Genomic DNA, 20,314 nt, shown 5'->3' on the forward strand with positions numbered 1-20,314 from the left:
CTCAAACCAGCGCCCATATGGGATGCAGGTGTCACAGGCGGTGGCTTTACCCACTATACCACAGCCCCAGCCCCACTGGAGCAGTTTAACAACTGCAGTTTCCTGGCTCTGACCCCAGAGAAACTAAATGAGTCGGGCTGCCTTACGGGCTGAGCCTTTAGAGGGTGTGAGCACACTTGTGCGTTTGGGACACCATGAGCCATGGAATAGAAGACATTGCCCTGTTGGCTTGCCTCCTGCTCAGTACCCAGCTTACCACCCTGCCACGGGGTCTGTCTCAAATTCTCCTTTCTCTGGGCTCTCAGCGTCTCCCCCTGCACAGCCGTCAGAGCTTTCCCCTGCCCTCACTGTCCCATCCCTGGACTGGCCGCTTTGTCCCCTACTCCTGAGCAAATTTCAACCTTTTCTTTCTTTTTCTTTTTCTTTTTTTTTTTTTTTTTTTGTGTGTGGGGGGTGGTGGGGAGGCAGAGTTAGGCAAAGAGAGATCTTTCATCTGCTGGTTCATTCTCCCATGTAATTACAATAACCAGGACTGGACCAGGCTGAAGCCAGGAACCAGGAGCTTCTTTGGAGTCCCCCACATGGGTTCAAGGGCGCAAGCACTTGGGCCATCTTCTACTGCCCTCCCAAGTGCATTAGCACGGACTCAAACTGCACTCATATGGAATGCCAGTTGGAGGCTTTCGCTGCTCTGCCCTGGTCCTGGCCCCAGTCTCAGCCTTCTCTGGCCACCCCCACCCACACCAAGTTACTCCTGTTTGTGGAGAGGGAGGAGTCAGGTGGTCTAGGCACTGGCTGCCCTCGGGTAAAGTCTGGGTACTATGTTCCTGGAGCTCGCTGGTGTTGAGGCAGGGATTGGGGATAGAGCGCCTGCTGTCCGCTGGAGCTTAGAGGAGGAGACCCTTGGTGCAGCTGTGTGTTACAGAAGTCCCGCGGGCAAGGTCTGCAGGAGGGGGTCAGCACAGGAAGAACCTGAGTCCCCCAACCCCCAGGAAGGGGCTGCCCAGCGAGATTCATCAAGACCAAGGTCATGTCCGGGCACCGGGAAGACTGCTCTGGCACAAGGAAAATGGCTATGCAGGGAGAGAGGACACCGGCAGCCGCAACCAGGAGGGACTTCGCAGCATGATGGACCTAGGCAGAAGGGACACAGAAGAAGCGGTGGCAGGATGGATCGGGCCAAGGAGGCCACCTCTGGGCTGCGCAGACACGTGAGGGGGCAAGGCTCGGCGCCTCATGAAGGTGACAGGCTGCAGGAGCCTGGAGACAGAAGCAGCCTGGTCCTTCCGAAGGGGCAGACAGGCAGCAGGAGCCGCATGATGTGGAGCTGCCAGGAGGCAGAAGTGGTTCTGCAGAGACCTGCGACATCTATCTACTGTGAACCCTGAACTACCAAGGAAGCAGAAGGCAGTGGCTCCCAGGAGACCCCGCCCCCTCGATGCTCATTTGTACCAAGTGGTGACTTTGCTCTTGGATGGGGTGAGGCTGTGGCAGGCATGCGTGCCCCTCTCCCAGGATGGGAGACATTAGAGGTGTCAGCCTCAGTGACATGAGCTCCGTGGACGAGCCAGAGGAGTTGAGGAAACACCCTACCTCCTCCTGTGATGCTGGCTCTTGGTTTCTGGCTGACACCCAGGGAGGCAGTCACAGAGACCCTGCACTAACCCCAAAGATGAAACACTTGGGCCAGGTATGTGCCAATGGGCCAGGCACTGACTTTCCTCTGCAGCCACATTTCCTGGCAACCATCTTGTGTTTGGGGACCTCCCCTGCCTTGGCTTCCCCCACCGCTATAGGGCTGGGGCAGCGTAGGTGCCAACTGACAGGAGGGCCTTGGCTCTGCAGCTCTCACTGCCCTGGACTTGTGAGCCCACCTGGGCGTGGCCAAGCAGTCCTCCTCCCCACCTCCACTATTGCAGGACCCTGGAACCCAGCCCCCCCATGCTGACTTTAGGGACCAGAAAAAACCCAGTTGGGGCTCCACATGAGTCTGCTGCTGTTGCTACTGCTGGTCCCCAACTTGCCACAGCAGTTGCCACCCCCTCCAGCCATGTGTGTAAGCCCAATCAGGTGCACACTTCCACACGCAGGTGTCAACATAGGGGCACACACTGAGTTCACAGCTGTTCATGCTCCTACACGCATGCACACGCATGTGGCCTGGGTGCATGCTTGTAGCCACCCCTCCTGATCTGTGGGTTCTCCTGTGTTGCAGCCCCCCCAAGAGCTGGACAACAAGAGCAATGAGTCCAGGGACCTGCAGCTGGAGGGCCCCAGCTCCCCAAGGCTCCAGAACCAGAACGGCGCCGACCCCCCCTCAGAAGACAGCCGCCCCCTGGTGTTCTTTGAACTCAAGATTAACAATGAAAGTGCGTTCTCCCCACTTCTAAGAACCCATGATAGGTGCCGGGGCCTGGGATGGCTGGGAGCTGCGGCAGAGCGGGTAGGACTCCAGGTGCACCCCTGGTGACCTGCACCTACCCGTGTCAGGACCCCACTTTGCATGCTGAGCTCCAGTTCAATCCCAGCCCGGTCTGTGGCCTTACACTTCTGAGCTCAGGCGGAGGGGCCAGGTGGTGAGGGAGCAAACCAAGGTGACTCCACCATGGTCACAGAAATAGATGACCCGTGTGCTCCCCCGCTCCACGCCATGCCAGCTCTTCCCCACTGCCATGCCTCTGTCTACTTCTCCAAGCTGACCTGACACGGGGGAGTCAGCTCAGTCTCCCAGAAGGGGCAGGTGTGACTGTGGGTCTCAGTGCTGGTTCTGGGTGCCACCTCCTCGGAGTGGAGCTAGCACAGGTGGGTGTGGGGAGGCAGATCTACTATCCCTCCATCTCCTAGGGCTTCCAGTTGGCTAAGTGACAGCTGGGACTGTAGACACAGCCTGCAGTGGCTGGGTGCAGGCTGATGGCTGGACATGGAATCCTAAGGCCGTGTCCTCCGCAGGACAGTAGGGTCTGCAAAGGCGCGTGGCCCTGTCGCTTCTCCCCGCTTCCCCGCCAGGGGTGGTCTTCAGCACCAGGAGCCCCACATCAGTGGGGTCTGGAGATGCCTCACTGTCCCCTCTCTCTTGCTCAGCCCAGAAGATTAGCGAGCTGGCAGCTGTGAACCGCGAGGACAAGTTCTGTGTGCTCCTCCAGCCCCGAGCCGTTGCCATCGGTGTCCCCTCCACGGCAGTGTCCCTGGAGGCAGGGATACAACGTTTCATCAGCTTCTTGAGCACCCTGCGTCACCCTGTCCTGGTCTGCTATGCGCCATGGGGGCCCAGAATCCCCATCTTCTTCCGGGCCCTGGAGGGTATGGACAAGCTGGATGCCTTCCAGAAGGCCACGTCCGGCTTTCTGGCTTTCCTGCCCCTCATCCGGGGGCTTGTGCCCAATGCCACAAGCTACCTGCTCAACAGCCTGGCTGAGACCTACCTGGGGAGAAGCATCAGTGAGGGCAGTGCTCTGGAAGCCGTGCTGGCCATGCGAGACCTGTGCCGCCACTTCCAGGTCCGCCTGGGCCCACGCCTGACTCTGAACATCTTCTCTGTCAGCAGCCTGCAGTGTTTCAGCTCCCTGCAGCCGCTGATGCAAGCAGCCATCCTGTCCCGGCGCGATGCCGGGCTCCTGGCCCTGCGCAAGGTGGGTTTCCAGAAGCTTCTGAGCGTTCACCGTGATGACCCGCAGCAGGGCCTGGAGAGGTACCTCAGCTTTCTGAACCCACAGTTGACGTCCTTGTCCGGCCCTAAGCTGCGGGCTCTGAGTGCCTACTTCAAGAATAAGTTTAAGGGTGCATCTGCCTTAGCATAAGGCTTCTCCCAGCAGAGCAGAGGGCTGGTGGCGCTGAAGTGAGCAGAGGAGGGGGAGGGTCCCTGAGCCAGTTCGCACCCACCACAGCATGCCCAGGTCCTCCCTGACTCTGCTGTCATTTGATCCAAAATCATGTCCTCTCTGGGACTGGCCCCTAGCCCCTGCTTCTCTAAACGCCTGATGATGAAGGGTCCAATGCCATGCACCCACCCACCCACCCCTGACCCCAGGATGGCCCTTGCTACCCGACCTGCCACTTGTGCAGGAGTTCTGGCGGTCCCCGGGAGACCTGGGACAGCATCCAAGTGCCTTTCAGAACAGCTGCCTGCAGGAGTTTGGGTCCCCACAGCCTCAGCCTGCCTGAAGCTGGTTCCTCCTCCCCGTATTGCTTGCTGCTCACCTCCCAGCCATACACCAATGCCTTCCTCTGTCACCCCACCCCACCCCACCCCACCCACTGCCTAGCCCTGGGCTCCGTGGTGCCGTGGGCCCAGCCCCCGCTGGGCAGGCTGTCCTTGGATGAAGTTAACGTCAAAGCAGTAACTACTTGCCCCATCTCCAAGGCTCACAGTCATCAATAAAGCTATGGATTCTGCTCCGAAGCTCTGATGGTCCTATCACAGACCCTGTTCAGCCTGCCCTGTGGGAGCCCTGGAGAGGCCTATGGAGGAGGGGGCTCTTCCGCAGGACCCCCCACACACCCAGGCGGGGAGGGTCATCTTGTTCTTGTCTATGTCCCAAGCACATCAGCTGGCAAAACACTGAGAAGGGAAGGGAGGCTGGGGCAGCCTCCCAGGCAGAGACGTGGAGGGACCCCCTGTGACACCACCCCAGATTCTCCCGACCTGGTGCCACCCATGCTAACTCCACTAACCTGCCCTAGATGCCAGACTTTCTCAGCTTGCCCGTGGATCCAAAGGCTCCAAGTCTCTGAGTGTCCCTTGTGGTTTTAAAGATGTACTTATTTATTGGAAAGGCAGAGCTACAGAGAAAGAGAGGATGTGAAGACAGATCTTCCATCCATTGATTCACTTTCTGGATGCCCAGGAGCTTCTTCCAGGGCTCCAATGTGGGTGTTAGGGGCCCAAGCACTCTGTCCCTCGTCTGCTTCCCCAGTGCATTAGCAGGGAGCTGCACCGAGTGGACCTGCTGGGACTCAAACCACTGCCCATATGGGATGCTAGCATTGTAGGTGGTATTGTTGGCACTGCAGGTGGTGGTTTTTCCCGCTATGCCCCAACGCAAGGCACTAGGCTCTAGGGTTCGTTTACAGGTTCCCTAGCCAGGAGCTCTCTGTGCCAGGCAGGAAGGCAGGGCCCGAGCCTTGGCCCTTGCTTAGCAGCTGGTGATCCGGGCCCACTCTGTGAAACGGGCTAAAAGAGATCACATGTATGTCACAGGACCTCCATCATTCAGGGGAACGATTCATGTGAAACTTGCTTTGCAAGTTGAAAAAAAAAAAAAGGAACATAAGGCTTTATTGCACAGAGCAGTCCAACACCACTGTTGCGTACAGGAAAGGAACTTTGTTACTAACTGTTGAAGTTACAAGGAAGTAACTTAAGAAGTTACTTAGGGAAATAGAGAGAGGAAAAGAAAGAAAAAATGGTTCCCATCTTGGCACAAGAAAGTTCAGATGTGAGATGGAGAGAGGTGTTGGGCATCCCTCAGGACAGAAAAACCAGGTTACATGGACAATCCACCTGCCGGGCCAGGTGCAGGGCGCTTGGAGCCTCACCGGTCCCTCTCTCACGCGCACAGCGGCTGAGTCTGACTTCCTGCCTCACAGTGTCTGTCCCCACCCACGCAACCCGGCCTTTGCTCCTTCCCACCGCCTGGCCCTGCGCTCTCCCATCCTGCAGCCGCCCCTCTGGCTGACCCCACCCACCTGCACCTTGTTTCCAGCCACAGTCTCCATTCACACCCCCAAGTCCAACCTTGAGGCTGCGCCCTCACTGCCTCGCCCGGGGCTGACCCCAGCCTGCGCGCCTCCCCGGCCGCCAGGGAGCTCTTCGAGCTGCTGCTGGAAGCAGTGAGGGGCTGCTTTCTCCCCTCCGCTTGCTTAGCTCCAGGCTGGCCCCGTGAGCTGCTCCAGGATGTGGCCAGCAGGGGGCACTGTGACCCCACAGGGCCTGCCTGCGGGAGTGGCGTTTGGCGAGGTCCCAGCTTGGATCTGATTCAAGGGTCGCTCAGCCACGCCACCGGGACTGGGGATGGAGTCAGGGCTAGACAGGAGCGGGAGCCCAGCTGGAGCAAGCAGGCCGCTGTGGTGATGGGGTCCACAAGAGTGGGCAAGGCACAGCAGCAGCAACAGCCACAGGGGGGTCGGTTAAGATCTCCCCCTTATTCTCCAAGTTAACTCAGGCAGAAAGCCTGCAATGGGGGGCAGGGTTGTAGTGTGCTGCAAGGACCCTACATTACCACCGCACCCACCGCAGTCCACAGCGTTGGGGGTTACCAGCTGTGTGCTGGAGCCCAGGTTCCCGTCTCTCTCCCTTCTGTCCATGGGTCCTGAGTGATATCAAAAGGCAGGTTCCCCAGAAGTGGTCCCCCAAACCCATGCATAAAGTTACCCTAACTTTTTTTCTTTTAGAGCAATCCTTCTCAATGTCTCTTTTCATTATGCTCCCTTAAGGAACTTCTGTTGTTGTTGTTGCTGTTTAAAGATTCATTTGTTTCAGGCCAGTAGGATGGCTCAGTTGGCTAATCCTTTCCTACAAGTGCCTGCATCCCATATGGGCGCCGGTTCCTGTCCCAGCTGCTTCACTTCCCATCCAGCTCCCTGCTTGTGGCCTGGGAAAGCAGTCGAGGACGGCCCAAAGCCTTGGGACCTTGCACCTGTGTGGGAGACCCAGAAGCTCCTGGCTTCAGATCAGCTCAGCTTTGGCTGTTGCAGCCACTTGGGGAGTGAACCAGCGGGCAGAAGATCTTTCTGTCTCTCCTTCTCTCTGTAAATCTGTCTTTCCGATAAAAATAAACAAATTCAAAAAGAGAGAGATTTGTTCCAAAGTCAGAGTTACAGAGAGAAGGAGAGACATGGGGGGGAGGTTTTCCATCTGCCAGTTCACTCCTCAAATTGTCTGCAAGCTGGAGCTGGTGGGTCTGAAGCTGGGAGTCTGCAGTAGGTCCTTGTGGTAACTGTCAGAGAAGGGTCTAGAATATCTCCCAGCTGCCTCCATACTGGAGCCAGGACGACAACAGGAAGCTCCGTCTGCCCTCCCGGATGCCTTGGCTTCTTGGCTCCTGGCACTTCCTCCTGCTCAGCAGGAAGGAATGCACCCGAGGACCAGCTGCCCAGAGCACACTCAAGCCCATTGGGAAATAAACCATCATGTCGTCTTGCATCGAGAGCCAAGCCGATTGCAAAATCAGGCTGGGGTTTGGGGGGTGGGTAACCACAGGAATTTTCCGAAAAGCCAGCCAGACAGATGAGGGCAGACAGACCCCGTGTGGCCCTGGCTGAGGCTGGGTGCATTGCGCAGACTGCCCAGGGACCAGCAGTGGCTGGGACATCCGGGGGACGAACCGTTGCCTGTGGGCCACAACCCGGACTGACTCAGTTGTACACCAAGTCAGCAGAGCAGGTGGTGGAGGCTCGGCTCACGGTGGTGCCCCCTGGAAGGCAGCTTGTGAGCAAGGCACTGGGTGTGTCTGTGTGCACACCTGTGTGTGTTGCAAACATGTGTGCACGTGTGTTTGGGGGGGAAGATAGGGATTTTTTGAGGAATCCGAGTTCAAATTCTAACTTCCACCATGCAACCTTGGAGCCAGAGGCTCTTCGAGTTCTCCAACCTTGCATGTAAATTAGTGGTAACCCACACATCATAAGAGGGCAGGAATTCCAGGAGGTGCCCTCAAGCATAATGATAACCTTGATTGCCAAAGCAATGACAAAATAATAATAAAGCAAAAAACTCCATGCACCCAGCACCCAGAGCAGTGGGCACCCCAGGAGACGTTTCCCTGCCTCTCCCCTCCCCTGCCTCTCCCTGCTCCTGCGCCCACCCCCCCCCCCGCCTGCTTCCAGAACATACAAGGTCCCCTGGCCTGTGGGTCTTTGATTCTTCCTCCTGCCTTCCCCAGCCTCCTCCTCCTCCTCCGTGCCCTCTGTCCCCTTGTGGTTGAGGCCGCAGGGATTTATGACGTTGCCTCTCTCATGTCCCCATCTGGCTCCTAGACAGCCGTCTGTATGACAGACTTGCAGGCAGGACGGAAGGGCTGGGAGAAGCGAATAAATACATCAAGTCCCCAGCTGGGCCTGGAGATAAGGCCCCGGGACCCGGCTGAGCTGGGCTGAGCTGAGCTGAGCAGTGCCCTTGGCTGAGCCATCCCCACTGCTCCTCCATTGCAGAGGCTGCGGGGGGTGGGGATGGGACTCTGTGCTGAGGGACTCTGGGTGATCGGTGTGATCAGGACAAGACTGAGTTGGAGAATGCGAAAGAGCCCAACTACACACACATACACACACACACACACACACACACACACACACACACACGGTCCCTGAGACTGGTGCACACTGGTGCATGCAAGCGTAGATGTTCAAGGGGAAGTGGGCAGGGAGGCTGCCGGCGTGGGCTGTGGCAGGGTCCTGGCTGTGGGGCTGTAAGATCCTCGCTCCTGTTTCCCACCTGGACTGCCCAGGACCTCACTTGAGAGCTACACGTCAGTCACGCGGGAGCATATCCAAGTTCACAAATGACTCCTCGTGCTCATGCGCAGCCCTGCAGTTCCTTCTGCTCCCAAAATAGTGTTGGATCCCAGCACTGGCATTTCCAAGAACAGACTTGCATCCTTCCAGGAATTCTGAGAAAGCAGAGCATCCTCTGATTTTTCAGAGAGAAAGAGAAAGAGTCCTCAAACCTGCTCGCACCACCTCTGCCTAACCTTAGCCAGTCGAGATCCTGCTCACGGGCGGCAGGGGACACAGAGCAGCCTCCTCACCTGGTTCCAGCATTGTGGTGCAGTGGGTTAAGCTGTAGTTTGCCACTCCAGCCGGAGCCCTGGTTCAAGTCTTAGCTACACCACTGCCAGTCCAGCTCCCTGCTTGTGCACCTGGGAAAGCAGCAGCAATGGCCCAAGTGCTCCCCAACACGGGAGAGCTGGACGGAGCTCCTGGCCCCGGACTTTGGCCTGGCCCAGACCCAGCCACTACGGCTATTGGGAACATGAACCATCTCTCTTGGCACCCCCTTTTTTGGTCACTCTGTCTTTTAAATAAATATTTTTTAAAGTAGGTATCTGATATGGCTCTTTTTAAAAAATACATATTTATTTTTATTACAAAGTCAGATATACAGAGAGGAGGAGAGACAGAGAGGAAGATCTTCCATCCGATGATTCACTCCCCAAGTGACCGCAATGGCTGGTGCTGTGCCGATCCAAAACCAGGAGCCAGGAACCTCCTCCAGGTCTCCCACGTGGATCCTGGGTCCCAACACTTTGGGCCATTCTCCACTGCTTTCGCAGGGAGCTGGATGGGAAGTGGAGCTGCCGGGATTAGAACCTGCACCCATATGCATCACAGCGCATTCAAGGTGAGGACTTTAGCTGCTAGGCCACACCGTCGGCCCTGGCTTTTTTTTTTTATTTTATTTTGTTACTGCATCTTTTTCTTTTTCTTTTCTTTCTTTTTTTTTTTTTTTAGATTTATTGTTTTTATAGCAAAGTCAGATATACAGAGAGGAAGATCTTCCATCCGGTGATTCACTCCCCAAGTAACTGCAACGGCTGGTGCTGTGCCAATCCGAAGCCAGGAGCCAGGAGCTTCTTCCAGGTCTCCCATGCAGGTGCAGGGTCCCAAGGCATTGGGCCGTAACTCGACTGCTTTCCCAGGCCACAAGCAGGGAGCTAAATGGAAAGTGGAGCTGCCGGGATTAGAACCGGCGCCCATATGGGATCCCAGCACATTCAAAGTTAGGACTTTTAGCTGCTAGACCACCACACCAGGCCCTGATATGACTCTTTATAATTGCGGTCACTCCGTCTTCCATGCATTCTGACACAAGGCTCAGTCACTCTGACCATGTTCTTGCGCTGTCCTTCTCATGGTGGTAAACTGCGCGCAGACTCCTCGATGTCCACTTCAGGGCTAGAGAGAGAGAGAGCCCTGAATCCAAGCCAGTCAGCCAGGTCCCTTGAGCCATCTACTGACTCAGAGCCAGGTGCCTAAGCCAAGCTGACATGAAGGCGCCGGGACCTGTAACTTCAGGGAGACGAATCCAGGCTGAACGTGCCTCGCACACGCACACTGGGAGGGTTAATCTTGCTGTTCCCAAAGGCCTCCTTAGCCACCCAGAGACACAAGCCTGAGGCTGCAGCCTCCTGGAGGCTGGCACTGGAGCCCTCTGACTCAGCCTGCCTGAATCCACCTGCCTCTCAGATGCTACCCTCTTCCCTCCCCGCCCTGTGCAATGCCACCCCTTGTGCAGTGCCACGAGCAAGTCACAGGAGCCACCGCTGGCACAGCCGGCCTCAATTCTGATGGCCGAGGCCATCCGAGCCAGCTGCATGTCAGACCTGATTGCATGAAAGCATTGGCAGCAGGGCCATGGGCTGGACCCTGGATGGTGCATCTTAATTAATTATTAATAATTCGGGCCCGGCGGCGTGGCCTAGCGGCTAAAGTCCTCGCCTTGAACGCCCCGGGATCCCATATGGGCACCGGTTCTAATCCCGGCAGCTCCACTTCCCATCCAGCTCCCTGCTTGTGGCCTGGGAAGGCAGTCGAGGACAGCCCAAAGATTTGGGACCCTGCACCCGCGTGGGAGACCTGGAAGAGGTTCCTGGTCCCGGCATCGGATTGGCGCGTACCGGCCGTTGCGGCTCACTTGGGGAGTGAAACATCGGATGGAAGATCTTCCTCTCTGTCTCTCCTCCTCTCTGTATATCCGGCTTTCCAATAATAATAAAATCTTTAAAAAAATAATAATAATTCAAGGAAACCCCTTCCCATGGCATCAGCATGCTGCCACAGGTGGCTGCCTTCCTCCCAAATCAACAGTCATGTCCACAGGCAAGTGTAGATTTTTTTTCCCTAGAAAATAATTATAAAGTCAGAGAGTCCAATAAATTCTTAAACAGAATGGGGTTTTAATTAAAAACCTTCTCCCTCCTTAAGCCTGCGGCTGCCAGGCTTGCTTGCAAACACAGCTAGAGGCGTTAGAATCCGGATTTAAGGAGCTAAACTAGACGCTTTTATGAGTGGTAATAATCGTAATTCTGACTGCTATGCATCAGAGGTGGGCTGAGCCTGGGGGATGGGGTGGGGACAGAGCCGAGGGCCTCCTAAACCCAGGTGGGACATAAGCTGACCTGGTCATCACCCCCCAGCCGAACTCTGTGAGGCCGTGAGAGTGAGTGATTCTACAACTAAGGGCTCATCTACTGGTTCCTGCCAAGGATAGAGGTTCAGGGAGAATTCGGAGGGAATGCCGGGAATTCCACAGGATGCTGACTCAACTGCATGGGCACCTGGTGTCTTGGTTCTGCCCTCCTGATAGGAACCCAGTGGCTCCTGCCCCCACCACCCCCAGATCCCGCAGGAGCTCCAGCAGGGGGCGTGCACCGACCAGGCCGTGCCCGACACCTGCGGCGCAGAGCCGGGGGAGCAAGTGGGTGTTCGGATCCTGCAGGTGCCAGTCCGAGGTTTCCTTCTAACGTTCCGGTCCGCAAGGTGTCCAGTTAGAGATCGGGATGGAAGGGAAAAAATGAAGGAAGGACGGAAAGAAAGAAATAGGAAGGGAAGGAGGGAGGGAGCGAGGAAGGAGAAACGAAGGAAGGAAAGCCGGTGAGGCTCCAGATCTCGGTCTGCTGCGGGGAATGGGGGACAGCACAGGACCCCAACATGGTCAAAAACCTTATTAGCCCTTAGGCGGGAGACATTCTGATGCATATCTGAGGTCTTTGGCACTCGCACTAGAAACCTGGAGGACCCCTGTCCCCCACGCAACTCCCCCATACCTGACGAGGTGCCTTTTAACAATCAAAGCTGTGGGCGCGGTGCAAGTGGCAGCTGCGCCTCAGCACCTGCCCCATGGCGACTGCAACGCCCAGAACGCCACTGGCATTTGTGTCGCACGGGGTCTCCTCGCTCAACTCCTCCCAGGTTTCGGGAGGGCTCTGTCCTGCCACCAGCGCGGACTGGCTTCTCTAGGGGGTAGGCAGGGGCGTCTTTTCCCCCAGGGCAGGGTCGGGAACAAAAAACATTAGCTGCACAATGGGCGGGAGCCGAGGGTGAACCGACGGGAGTAGCCCTGAGGCCCCGGCTCAACTCCCTAGGCGCCTGGAGCCCTCCTAGTCACCAAAGACCTCCTCAGGCTTCGGCATCCCCGACCAGACTGTGCCGAGAGCGGCTCTCTGCCGGCGGGTGTGCCCCGAGAGGTTCCCAGAACCGCTGGCTAGACAGATCCCGGCGGCCCTGGGAGGCCGTGCGCACTGGCCCACCGGGCCACCCCCTCTTCCCTGCGCAGGTAACTGTCTTCCTTCTCTGCTCTCTTTCAATTTATCCCCCTCTGTCCTGGCCTCCCCTGAAAAACAGGGAAGAAAGGTGAAAATCTGGGGCTCGTGGGAATGACTCCCGAGGGAACCTCCCTCGCTGCTCGGGCGCCTCAGAAATGGGCCGCAGGCGCCCTGGTGCGGGACCCATTCAGTCCGTGCAGCCGGGACCCTACCTTCTCCCGCAGCTGCGCTCCCAGAATCGCCACCTTTGGTCCACACGCCCTGGATGCCGCCAGACTCCGCAAACAAAGGAGCCGGTGCCATCCCCACCCTCGGTCCCGCAAGGCCCAGAGACCGGCTCCCGACCCGTCCCGTCGCAGCCCTCGTCGGGTCACAGGGATCTCTCACGGGAACCTGCTGCTTCCACAACTCCCACCCCCGCCAAAGGCGCCTTGGCACATCCCTCCCCCATACCACCCTCATTCCCGTCACGAGCAGGCGGCGGCCAAGTTCTGGGTTCGGAACTCCACGCTGAGCGAGCTGCGCTCGGGGCCGCCCGTGGCGAGGACGGGAGGAGGAGAGCGCGCGCGCGCCGGGCGTGTTCATATTTAATTTACAAAGCCTCGGCACCCTCCCGGCCGGGTGGTCTCTTCAGAGGCTGCGCTCCTTGCCTGTCTTCCTCCCCCACCCCTGGCCCCAGCTCATTAACATGCTCAACACTCAAATCAGGGTATTGATCTAGCAGAGGCCCCAAACGCGCCGCGCCGCGCCGCGCCGCGCAGCCCTCCAACCGCCGCGAAAGACCCTCACTGCCCCGGGGTGAGGTCTGGGAGCCCAACCCCGGAGCGCACGGCCGGGGCTCGGCGCCCACGCAAAGCATGGTCACCGGGCTTCTGCCAGTCCCCCGGACTCCCTGTTTTCGGTTCTGGCCGGCAGCTGTCTACAGAGCTGCTGTATGCAGGCGGGGGTGGGAACCGGGTTTTCGCCAAATGCCTCGACATCACCGCGCCTCCGCCTCCTCGATGCTAAAAGAAATGTCGGGGCTCCACCAGAGTTCGGGAGCGGGAGTTGGGAACAGCGCGTCCGCCCGGGCCGGCTGTTGTGTGAGGGTGTGAGACGGCCGGCGGCGGCGGGGGCGGCCCTAGCGTGGCTCCCAGCCGGCGCCACGCGCGGTGGGGGGGGGGGGTTGGCGGAGAGCTCGCCTGAGGGAGAGAAGAGGAGAGGGCTCTGCTGGGGCCCTCGGAGGCGCTTCGGAGGAGCGGACGCGGTCTAGCCAGCCCCGCAGCCTCCCGCGGCAGCCCCGGCACCCCACTTGCCTGCAGCTAACAAGACGCGAAAGCGAAGCGCTTGCGGGCGCCAGCCTGGCTTTCCCCGGAGCGCACGCTGGCCCCGCGCCCCGCCCAACAGTGCGCACGGGACCGCGCATTGGGCGGTGGGCTTCTGGCGGTGGCTTAGCCACAAAGACCAGACAGACGTAAGGGACTCCCGGCTTCCGAGGTGGGGCCAGGGATGGTGGCGAGCTAAAGGAGGGGGCGCCTTTCCGCCCCCCTACCGCGCACCCTACGCGGCCGCCACTTGCTCTAGACTTCGGGTTAGCCTAGTAGGAAGGGGAGTAGTGCTAGGGGGAGATCAGGACTAGAATCTGCCCAGATCCAGGCAAAAAAAAAAAAAAAAAGGCAGGGAGGGCGAGGCGCTCTGCTAACACTATCAATTATGCATCGTGTTGAACGTGGCTTCGGGGAGGAGGCGGCCGGCTGGGCGGTGCGGGAGACAAGGACCCGCGCGAGCAGAGCGACGCGGCTCGAGGTCTGCCTTCTCCACCGCCTGTGATTGCAGAAAGTGTTTCGAGGCAAAGACACGCCCCCACCCGCCCGCTCCGCAGCCGCGCGCTTGCCTTTCCCCCCAGTTCCTCAAAATGGTTTGTCTCACGTGTTGCGGGGCGTAAAAGCCGCTCGCCTTCAATTCGCAGCGAAGATTGCGGGCGCTGGAGGCCGGGCGCTTGAGGGTGAAAGCGCGTGAAGGTGGGTGCGAGGGACAGGAAGAGGGTCCAGGGGCGGGCAGGTGTTCTTAAGAGCGCAGACGCTTAAGAGGCACAATTCCGACGCGCGGAGGTGCAAGGTTTGCGCGCAAGTGTGTCTGCTCCTGGGGAGGGGAACTGGCGGTATGGGAGTGACAATGTCAGCAGGAGGTGGGTTACTGCCGGAGCGGTGGACGTGGGACGCCCCTGTGACCGACGTGTCTTGGCCGGGGCGGTGGCGAGGGGGGTCTCCCCGGCCTTCACAAACGTAGACGCTGTAAGGAGTGGGAGAGGCATGCGCGTCCCCGCCGAGCTTGGGAGCGCGCAAGGGCTCTCCTCTCTGCAACAACCCGCTGCCAGACGTGGTAGGAAAAATCTCAAATGGGACTTTGGGACCGAGGAAGTCCTCCCCCCGGAAAAAAAAAAAAAACTTATCTGGCCCCCTTCTCTGTCCCATCCACGGTTTTCCCTACAGCCGCAGGAACAGATGCGGGAAGCTCCTACAGGCTGTGCCCCGGCTCCACCACAGCGCGTCTGGAGAAAGGGTTCTTGCTCCAGGGCAACGCACTAGAGCAGGCGGGTGCGGGTAAGTGGAGAACCTGTCCCCACAGTAGCCTCAGCCCAGGTGGGCGTTGGCCCAGCCTCAGGCGCCCACCCACTCCTCCTTCCCGCAATCCTCAGGCTGTGTTGGGGGCGAATCCTGGAGCGGAGGGATGCTCCACTAGGAGCTAAAGCGGAGTGGAAAGGTGCAAGGAGGGTCGCGGATGCCGGAAGGCGGGAGCGGGGAGGGGGAGGATAGGAACATACCACACAAACGGGCCTGGGGCTCCTGAGGGGGCTGGGTGGGGATGACCTGGAGCTGGGAAGAAAGGCGCAGGCTCTTGAACGGATTCCAACCTCCTATAGCAGTGTAGCCCCTTCTCTTGGGCGACTCAATGATTTTGTCTTCTGTGCGGTGCAGCTGGTCCAGGCCCCGGGGGGGGGGGGGGGGATGGGGAAGGTGGACTGTAGTGCCTGGGTTTTCCCTGAGGAGCTGTCCTGCAAGAAGGGCCAGGGGTTCTGCTTCCCCACTTGCCACCCCGCAGGGATCACCTGCTGGGGTTTCTGTCTCCCCGGGGAGAGGACTGTTAACACACACCTGGACTCCCTTGTGGGACGTGTGCCTGTCTACCCTCACAATGCATGGGGACGTGGCTTGCACCGTGCTGGAACACCCTGCTGTGCAGATGCTGGGTACAGTGAGCAGGGAACAATGCGGGCTCCTGGGTGTCGTGTCGTTGTCTGGGTGTGCTTGTGTGTGGCTATGAAATGCTTTGGAGAGCTGCAAGGTCCTCTCACAGAGCAGAAGCAGGCAAGGCAGGGGACGATGGATGGAGGGGATGGGTGTGTGTGCGTAGGGGGGAAGGGTGTTTTGTCTTGGTTCGTGCCTGTGTGAGTGCTGGTGGGACAAAGGGTAATGGCAGGGCAGCCCAGTCAAGGACAAACAAATGCCCTCACTGTGCATCTATTTTACTTTGTTGGCTGAAGGCTTAGAAACACAAAGAGGGGTCAGTGCCCAACCTGTTCCAAGGGTAAGTTGGGGTGGGGTGAGGGAAAGAGAAAAGACCCCAAAAGAAACAATCCCTTGGGCACCCAGGTTGGTATTAGTTCCACTCATGGCTACTCAGATTTTGGGGACAGACCTTGATGGGGGGATGGAAAGCTAGGGCTGCGGGTCACTTTCTCCTCTCTTCTCCCCCTTAGGAGTGTAGGAGCCGCCATGGCGCCGCTCCGTGCCCTGTGGTTGTCCTGGGCCCTGCTGAGAGTGGCAGCGGCATGCCCAGAGCCGTGCGCCTGTGTAGACAAGTATGCTCACCAGTTCGCCGATTGCGCCTACAAGGAGCTGCGCGAGGTCCCCGAAGGACTGCCTGCCAACGTGACCACGCTAAGCCTGTCGGCCAACAAGATCACCGTGCTTCGACGCGGGGCATTCGCCAACGTCACGCAGGTCACGTCGCTGTGGCTGGCGCACAATGAGGTGCGCACCGTGGAGCCGGGCTCCCTGGCCGTGCTAAGCCAGCTGAAGAACCTCGACCTGAGTCACAACCTCATCTCCAGCTTCCCGTGGAGCGACCTTCGCAACCTGAGCGCGCTGCAGCTGCTCAAGATGAACCACAACAACCTGGGCTCGCTGCCCCGGGACGCTCTCGGCGCGCTGCCGGACCTGCGTTCGCTGCGCATCAACAACAACCGCCTGCGCACGCTGGAGCCCGGCACCTTCGATGCGCTGAGCGCGTTATCGCACCTACAGCTTTACCACAATCCCTTCCACTGCGGCTGCCGCCTGCTATGGCTGCAGGCCTGGGCCGCTAGCACCCGGGTCTCCCTACCCGAGCCAGACTCCATCGCGTGCGCCTCGCCCCCAGCGCTGCAAGGCGTGCCAGTGCACCGCCTGCCCGCCCTACCCTGCGCGCCGCCCAGCGTACTTCTGAACGCAGAACCAGTACCCGAGGTGCCTGGCGCCCCTCTACGCGCCGGCCTGACGTTCTTGGCGCACTGCGTGGCGGAAGGACACCCTACGCCCCGCCTGCAATGGCAACTCCAGATCCCCGGTGGCACAGTCGTCTTGGAGCCGCCGGTCCCGAGCGGGGAGGACGACGGGAACGGGGTGGCGAACTGGAAGGGAGAAGGAGACGGGGACGCGCCCACGCCAACGACGATGGAGGCCCGAACACCGCCTCCACCCCCGGCTTGGCCCGTGCCCCCAGCCACTCCTCGTTTCTTGGCCCTCGCCAACGGCTCCCTGTTGGTACCCGTGCTCAGTGCCAAGGAGGCGGGCATCTACACCTGCCGCGCGCACAATGAGCTGGGCACCAACTCAACTTCCATGCGCGTTGCGGTGACTGCAGCCGGCCCCCCCAAACACGCTCCCGGCGCTGAGGGAGAAGCAGACGGGCAGACTCCGACTTCTGGGCGCAAATCTAGTGCCAAGGGCCGAGGTAACAGCGTCCTGCCTTTCAAACCCGAAGGCAAAACCAAAGGCCGCGACGGCCTAGCCAGAGTCGCTGTCCTCGGGGAAGCGGAGCCGATGCAGGAGGAGGAGGAGACCGAGGCAGGTGAGGAAGAGGAGACCGAAGACCCGATTCCTGAAGACCCGGCGGAGAAGCAGCACTGCGGCCATGGAGACCGGTCCCGGTACGTGTCCAACCACGCGTTCAACCAGAGCACAGAGCTCAAGCCGCACGCCTTCGAACTGGGCGTCATCGCGCTGGATGTGGCGGAGCGCGAGGCACGAGTGCAGCTGACGCCGCTGGCGGCACGCTGGGGGCCCGGGCGGCGGCCCCTGCGTCTGCTCTACCTGTGTCCTGCGGGTGGAGGCGCGGCCGTGCAGTGGTCGCGCGTGGAAGAGGGCGTCAACGCCTACTGGTTCCGCGGGCTGCAACCTGGCACCAACTATTCCGTATGCCTGGCGCTGGCGGGCGAGGCCTGCCACGTGCAAGTCGTGTTCGCCACCAAGAAAGAGCTGCCCTCGCTGCTGGTCATCGTGGCGGTGAGCGTGTTCCTGCTGGTGCTGGCCACCGTGCCCCTGCTGGGCGCCGCTTGCTGCCATCTGCTGGCCAAGCACCCGGGCAAGCCCTACCGCTTGATTCTGCGGCCGCAAGCCCCAGACCCCATGGAGAAGCGCATCGCCAACGACTTCGACCCCCGGGCTTCCTACCTCGAGTCGGAGAAGAGTTTCGGGGCGGGTGGCGAGGCCGGCGGTGAAGAGCCGGGGGAGGCCCCGGAGGAGATCCTAGAAGAAGAGGAGGAGCAGGGGGACCCCAGCGGAGGCCTGCAGAGGGAGGAGAGCCTGGCGGCCTGCTCGCTGGCGGAGTCCCAGTCTAAAGTGAACCAGGAGGAGTTCGAGGCGGGCTCTGAGTACAGCGACCGGCTGCCCTTGGGCGCCGAGGCCGTCAACATCATGCCGGAGATTAATGGCAATTACAGGCAGACGGCGGGTTAAGCCCCCTATCCCACCCCACCCTTCACTCCATCCCACCCCACTCCTGCCCGGGCCACAAATACCTTCCTCGACCCCCCCCACCCACTCCAATCCGCACCCTCTCTGACCCTTGCCCCCAGCCTGAGGATCCAAGGCTTCCAGAGGGGGACTGGTCCTCCAGATTCCCACCACCCTGGATGCGCTGAGCCCTCCTCCTCTCCAAGCACAGCGTCCCGCACCTCCTCCCCTGTGTAGGACCCCGCCGATTGATGGTGAGGTCAAGTCTACTAAGCCGTCCTATTTCCCTCGGCGACGATCCCCAAACCAGCCCCGCCTTGGGCGCCCCACAGCTCCCAGAGGGGTGTGGCCGCGGCTCCCTGGGTGGGGCGCTCCTCGGAGTCCTGCTGGCTGCCTGGATGCCGCGGGTCCCCAATGGGGGAAATGGGCGACAGACCTTCCAGTTTCCTTCCAAAGCCCAACTCCCACCAGGGGTACACGTGCCCCGGGACGTGCCCCCACACCTTCTGTCTGTCTGGAGCCAACTCCGGTGCCTGGCGCGCTGCGGTTTGACGGCCCACCCCCCTCCCCACTCTGATTTCCTGGGTTTTGTTGTTTTCCAAGACAGCGACATTCTCTGGGTCTGGTGCTAACACCCCTTTCCTTGTCTCTGGGAACGTTGTGTGTATGTCCGTGTGTCGCTCCTCTCCCAACTTAATGAAAATAAAACTCCACGGGACTGGGGCACGCACCCCCAGTCCACGTGGGAGACCAGTCCGTCCACCGGGCATCAGGGCGTGGGGATTTCCGGCGTCCCGTGGGGACGACAACCTAAAGGCGCCCAGGGACGGGGAGCCAGCCGGGTCGGGTATCCCGGGTGCGTTCCTCGTGGGGAACCGTGCGCTAAGGTTGGCACAAAAGCCTGTGCGCAACCGGGCCGCGTCTGCCCCGTAGTCCTAGCTGAGGGTGTTCTGTAGGGGGAGAAGTCTGTGTCCTGTAGGATGTGACCGTGGGATTGGGGGGTTGGTGAGAGGGTGGGGGGAAGGGCACGGCGTGGAGTCCCGTTTTCGTCGTGGGAGAAAAGGGTAGGGATTGGGGTGGGGTGGGGTGGGAAGGTGGGGGCGGGGCGGGCACACCAGCCCCTTTCCGCGTAGCGCAGCACAGCACAAGCGCGGGCCGGGGGTCGGGGAGTAGTCCCCATCCCGGAACCCGTGCCCTTTTCTAAACGCGTCTGTCTAAATGGTCAATAAAAGCATCGATTTGAACGGGACTCCGAGACTTTTTTTATCCAGGGACAGAGGGAGATCGCCTGCGGGAGGAAAAAAGAATCCAAAGGAGGGAGCTCCTGGAGGGAGAGGGTTTCCCGTGGGGGTCCTTTGTGTGATTTTCAGCTTATCTGACCCGACTGTAGTAGGTTTTTGCACCCAGAACCACTCTTGGAGGTGAGGGAGGGAGTAGGAGAGGGACGGAAGAGGGACTGTTGCAGACCTCACGCGTGGGGAGCTTGCGCGGTTTGTGGGAGTATGCACTGAGTGCGTGTCAACCGCCGTCCGCCGTCCGGACCGAGGCTGTCGTGGCGGTGTGTGTGTGTGTGTGTGTGTGTGTGTGTGTGTGCGCGCGCGCGCGCATTCGCGCTCATGGGTCTGCACGCGTGCGGGCACGCGCGCAGCCGCGGCTGTTGCCATCCAGGTGAAGCCAGTAGGAGCACAGACACCCTTAGGGACAGGCCAACGGTTGCTTGCATAAGTAGCACCAACTACAGAGCAAGCACCTGCTGTGGAGCACAAGGTTGGGGGTTGGCGGGTAAGTTTGTCCTGGAGAATGGAACTGTGGCTCTTTCAAGGCTGGAGCATGCGCTGTGAGGGGGTCATGGGAGTGTGGTGAGCTGGGCTACTCTGAGAATGAGGAGCAGGCAGCTGTGTCGCAGCCAGCAGAATTGAAAGCTCATTGATTTCACGGTGTTGGAAACGTGAGCTTGTTGGGTAGGGGAGAGAAGAGACCCTGCCTGGAGCAGGGTGTTGCCGAGGCGGAAAGTGAGGGAGACCCCACCCTGCCGACTCGCTACCTCATCTGCCTCTGAGAGTAAGGTCTGAGAACAGACTG

At 59.7% G+C, this 20,314-nt stretch overlaps 2 protein-coding genes across 3 annotated transcripts; both read left to right on the plus strand.

Annotated features, from left to right (window-relative positions):
* The first annotated feature begins 2,200 nt into the window (after positions 1 to 2,200).
* Positions 2,201 to 3,797, plus strand: LOC131480436 (protein PML-like). The gene is made up of 2 exons (XM_058665268.1): positions 2,201 to 2,369; positions 3,082 to 3,797. The coding sequence occupies exon 2, from the start codon at positions 3,303 to 3,305 to the stop codon at positions 3,795 to 3,797; it is 495 nt and encodes a 164-aa protein (XP_058521251.1). The 5' UTR covers positions 2,201 to 2,369; positions 3,082 to 3,302.
* A 10,059-nt stretch (positions 3,798 to 13,856) lies between these two features.
* ISLR2 (immunoglobulin superfamily containing leucine rich repeat 2) lies at positions 13,857 to 19,217 on the plus strand. 2 transcript variants are annotated; one of them, XM_058665301.1, is made up of 3 exons: positions 13,857 to 14,257; positions 14,735 to 14,839; positions 15,997 to 19,217. In XM_058665301.1, the coding sequence occupies exon 3, from the start codon at positions 16,013 to 16,015 to the stop codon at positions 18,233 to 18,235; it is 2,223 nt and encodes a 740-aa protein (XP_058521284.1). In that variant the 5' UTR covers positions 13,857 to 14,257; positions 14,735 to 14,839; positions 15,997 to 16,012; the 3' UTR covers positions 18,236 to 19,217. The 2 variants fall into 2 exon arrangements, with proteins under 2 accessions (XP_058521284.1, XP_058521285.1); XM_058665302.1 differs by lacking the exon at positions 14,735 to 14,839.
* The last annotated feature ends 1,097 nt before the right edge of the window (positions 19,218 to 20,314 follow it).

The sequence above is a fragment of the Ochotona princeps genome, chromosome 6 (genome assembly GCF_030435755.1).
Source record: "Ochotona princeps isolate mOchPri1 chromosome 6, mOchPri1.hap1, whole genome shotgun sequence".
Taxonomy (NCBI): domain Eukaryota; kingdom Metazoa; phylum Chordata; class Mammalia; order Lagomorpha; family Ochotonidae; genus Ochotona; species Ochotona princeps.

Bases quoted from the DNA above. Each gene is read 5' to 3' on its own strand.
- ISLR2 (XM_058665301.1), top strand. From the start codon at position 16,013: ATGGCGCCGCTCCGTGCCCTGTGGTTGTCCTGGGCCCTGCTGAGAGTG.
- LOC131480436 (XM_058665268.1), top strand. From the start codon at position 3,303: ATGGACAAGCTGGATGCCTTCCAGAAGGCCACGTCCGGCTTTCTGGCT.